The sequence below is a fragment of the Nothoprocta perdicaria genome, unplaced genomic scaffold, assembly GCF_003342845.1.
Source record: "Nothoprocta perdicaria isolate Ctin4 unplaced genomic scaffold, notPer1 scaffold_623, whole genome shotgun sequence".
In the NCBI taxonomy this organism is placed as follows: Eukaryota; Metazoa; Chordata; class Aves; order Tinamiformes; family Tinamidae; genus Nothoprocta; species Nothoprocta perdicaria.
The window spans coordinates 39,391-42,935 of record NW_020455892.1 but is presented as its reverse complement, the minus strand read 5'-3'; the positions used below and the strand labels follow the sequence as shown (position 1 = coordinate 42,935).

The window sequence follows — 3,545 nt, the reverse complement described above, 5'->3', positions numbered from 1 at the left end:
AAACACTTCCAAGCAGTTCTAAACACTTCCAAGCAGTTCTAAACACTTCCAAGCAGTTCTAAACACTTCCAAGCAGTTCTGCTCCTTGCTGAGCTGAGGCCCCTTTGCGGCTCGGCTCTTCTTCTTGCTTTGCCGCTTTGAGGTCCGTTTCCTCTACGTCCGCTGCCCCCGAAACCCCAGGATGGCAGTGGCTGGCAGGGGCTCCTGGAGGTCAGTTAGTCCAGCCCACCTCCCGGCTTAAAGCAGGGTGCCCTAGAGCAGGTTGCCCAGGACCGGTCCTGTCAAACTTTGAGCATCTCCAGGGATGAAATAGATTGTTCTCTGAGCAAACCAGTGATTTACAACCCTCACAGGAAAAGGAAAAAACAACAGTCTTTCTTATTTTTTTATCTTACGTTCAAGTGACATTTTTTTGCATTTCAGACCTGTGCCCGTTGCCTCATGTGCTGTCAGCGGGTATCCCCGCGAGGCTGGTGCTGGTTTTGGTGCCCTGGGCCAGGGCTCGGTGCTGCGGGCAGCGCTGGGGTGCCGTGCCCTGCGCCGGGCATGGGTTCTGCTATTGCAGGGTCCCCGTGGCTCTCGCGGTGCCGCCGCCGTCACGCTGCGGCCTCGGGCTCTTCTGCGCGGAGCCGCTCGGTGCCGTGTCCTCCCGGGTGCTTCCATGCACGTCCACCTGCTCCGGCAGCCCCTCGGGGTCCGTGCGAACGAGGGGCTGATCCTCGGCCGCTGCGCCCGCTCCTGCACCGTGTGAGCTGCAGACGGGCCCCGCTCAGGCCCACCACGCGGGTTGTTGGTGAAGGGCGTCATCCCGCACGGGCGCTGACCCGGGACACACCGCTGGGACCCGGCTGCTCGAGAGCGCTCTGGGCACCGCGCGGCCCGCTCCTGTTCGAGAGCGGCTCCAGGGAGCGGGTGCGCCGGTGTGCTGCCCCGCGCGGGCTCCCGCTGCCGCCTGGCACCCTGCTAAGCTGTCTGGGCATGTCTGGTGGCGGTGCCAGCCCCCGCCGCCGCCCGGGCGCTCCCGAGCTGCTGACGGCACCTCCCGTGCCTTTCCCACCGACTCTGAGCCGAGTTTCCTTGCAGGAGATCCTGCCTCGTCCCGCTCTGCCCACACCAGGCGCGCGTCGCCGGGGCTTGGCCTGCGCCAGCCCTTCCTGCCTCTTCCCGCAGCCGCATCCTGGCGCTCCCGGCACCAGGGTACCCCACGGGCACCCTGCCCTGCAGGGAGGGGAGCTGCCCGCAGACCCCCCCTGTCCCGGGGCTCCTGCCCCCGTGCGCGGGCGCCTCTTCCCGCTGCAGATCCTGGGCAGGGACACGTTCCTTCTCCCGCACCAGAGCCGCCTTCGCTCGTCCCCAGCCCTGTCCTGGCTCTGGGCCCCTCGGCTCCGGGCGCTTCGGCGGAAGCGGCTCTGTGTTGTTGGCTGCTCCGTGGCGTCGAGGCTGGGGAGGCAGAAGCAAGCAGCGAGGAAGAGTAGGGAGCAGGGAAGGAGATGAAGAGGGCACTGGGCCTGTGCAGCATGGGGCAGGGTGGGGGGTCCTGGTCTGTGTCTGTAAACACCTCAAGGGAGGCGCTGAGGAGGGTGGGACTGGCCTCTTTACAGTGGTGGATAGTGATAGGAGCGGAGGAAACGGCCACGAACTGAAGCACCAGAAGTTCCACGGGAACTTAGGGGAGATTTCGGGACAGGAGGGTGCTGAACCCTGGCCCAGGCTGCCCAGGGAGGCTGGGGAGGCTCTTGCTCTGGAGATCTTCAAAGTTGCCTGGATGCCGCCCTGTGCCCCAGCTCTGGGTGACCCTCTCCATGTTCCCGCTTCCCGAGGGTGCCCCGTGGGGTGCTCGGCAGCGCCCGGTGCTGCCGGGAGAGCCCTGCTGCGTTGGGCTGCGCCCGTGGGGATGCACGTGGGACACCAGGCCGCTGCTCCCGGCCCGGTTCATCCTGAGCCCTTCTGCCCTGCGAGCGGGAAGGGCAGGGGCTGCCATGTGGGTAGGGAAGGGTGTTGAGTGCCGCATCCCGCTGCCACCTGGCGCGCAGCACCGCTGCCCCTGCAGCCGCATCCCCGGAGGGAGCGTTCCCGAGGGCAGCAAGCGGCCGGGACCCCCGGGGTAGCGCGGGGAGGCGCTTCCCTGCCTGCCCTCCCGTGGTGGCAGGGCTGCTGCCCGCGCTGCCCAGCAGCCGGAGCAGCCGGGATGGGGCCCGTGTGCTGCTGTCCGCGCTGCTGAGCGGATAGCGGGGCTCCGCACAACCCCCCGGCTGCAGCGCCAGGGGCAGCTGGACGGGCCCCCCATGTCCGTGAGGCTGGTGCTGCCCCAGCCACAGCTCAGCCCTGCCCGGGACATGCGCTTTGTCAGCCGCCGGCCAGGCCACTGCTCAGTGGCAGTGATGCCGGGTGGCTCCAGTTGGCTCCTTGGTGCTCCTGGAAGTTCCTTGCAGCTCCCAGCAGCTCCTGGCAGCTCCTTGCTTCACTTTGCTTGACCTTGCAGTACCATGCAGCCCCTTACTGCTCCTTGCCTGACCTTGCTTGCCCCTGCAATGCCTTGCAGTGCCTTGCGGCTCCTTTCTGTTCCTTGGTGCTCCTGGCCTGACCTTGCTTCACCTGGCAGCTCCTGGTGGCTCCTTGCAGCCCCTTGCTTGACCTGGGTGCTCCGTTGGGCTCCTTGGGGCTCCCTGCAGCGCGTTGCAGCGCGTTGCAGCTCCTTGCTGGCAGGCCCCGCTGCCCGCTCTGCCCATGCCCAGGCCGCTCTGTGTCCTGCAGCAGCTCTGGCCCCGCTGCTTGTCCTGCTGCTCGTCCTGGCCTCCACAGCCTCCCCGTGCCGACCCCGTCCTGCCCCCGGGAGAAGGGGTGGATTCCACCCCGGAATCCTCTCCTAGCGCCACCTGCCTCGGCTTGGAGGTTAAGGATGAAGAGCAGCGAGAGCCCTGGGTGCCCCTGGGCACCTCTTGGTGCCCCTGGGTGCCCATGCCGCGGCTGGACACCCTGCACATCGGACCAGGCACAGCCCACAGCACGGAGTCCTGGGGCACAGGCCTCTGGTACCCAAAGGCTCCCGTCCTTTGTTCCACCTTCCCTGATGCCAACACGTCGCTGCCCCAGCGGGCACAAGGGACCAGTCCTGCCCGGGGGCTGGAGGGCACAGGCACCATCGGGGCAGTGGCGGGGATGGTGATGACGATGAAGACAATGATGGGATGAGGATGCTGGGGGCGCCGCGCTGACGGTCTCTCGCTCTCGTTGCAGCTGCCCTACACGGAGCTGGAGAAGGTGAGCGGCATCGAGGAGGCCAAGCACTATCTGCGGCAGAAGCTGCGGGAGCTGCGGCTCTGAGGGGGCGGCCGCGGCCTCCCCTGCCCGCGGGGCTCGGCCTCGGGCGCTGCCCCCGGGTCCCCGGCCGCGGGACGTATTTATTGTGTGCGCGGGGGGCGGTGGCGCCGGCCGGCCCCGTCCCCATGGGGAGCAGGGCTGCGAGCGGGACGGCGCGGGAGCGTGCGGGAGCAGGGTGAACTTTCCAATAAAACCGGTGAAAAGTGTGCAAAGTCCGTTCCGTT

The 3,545-nt window shown here is 67.4% G+C and overlaps 1 protein-coding gene across 1 annotated transcript in view; it reads left to right on the top strand.

Annotated features, from left to right (window-relative positions):
- The window catches only part of FASTK (Fas activated serine/threonine kinase), a 9,542-nt gene extending 6,213 nt beyond the window's left edge, over nt 1-3,329 (top strand). The window contains exon 10 of the mRNA XM_026049877.1: nt 3,238-3,329. Coding sequence (XP_025905662.1) covers nt 3,238-3,324 — 87 coding nt within the window. The 3' untranslated portion in view covers nt 3,325-3,329. The remainder of the gene's footprint in view (nt 1-3,237) is intronic.
- Nucleotides 3,330-3,545: the final 216 nt, after the last annotated feature.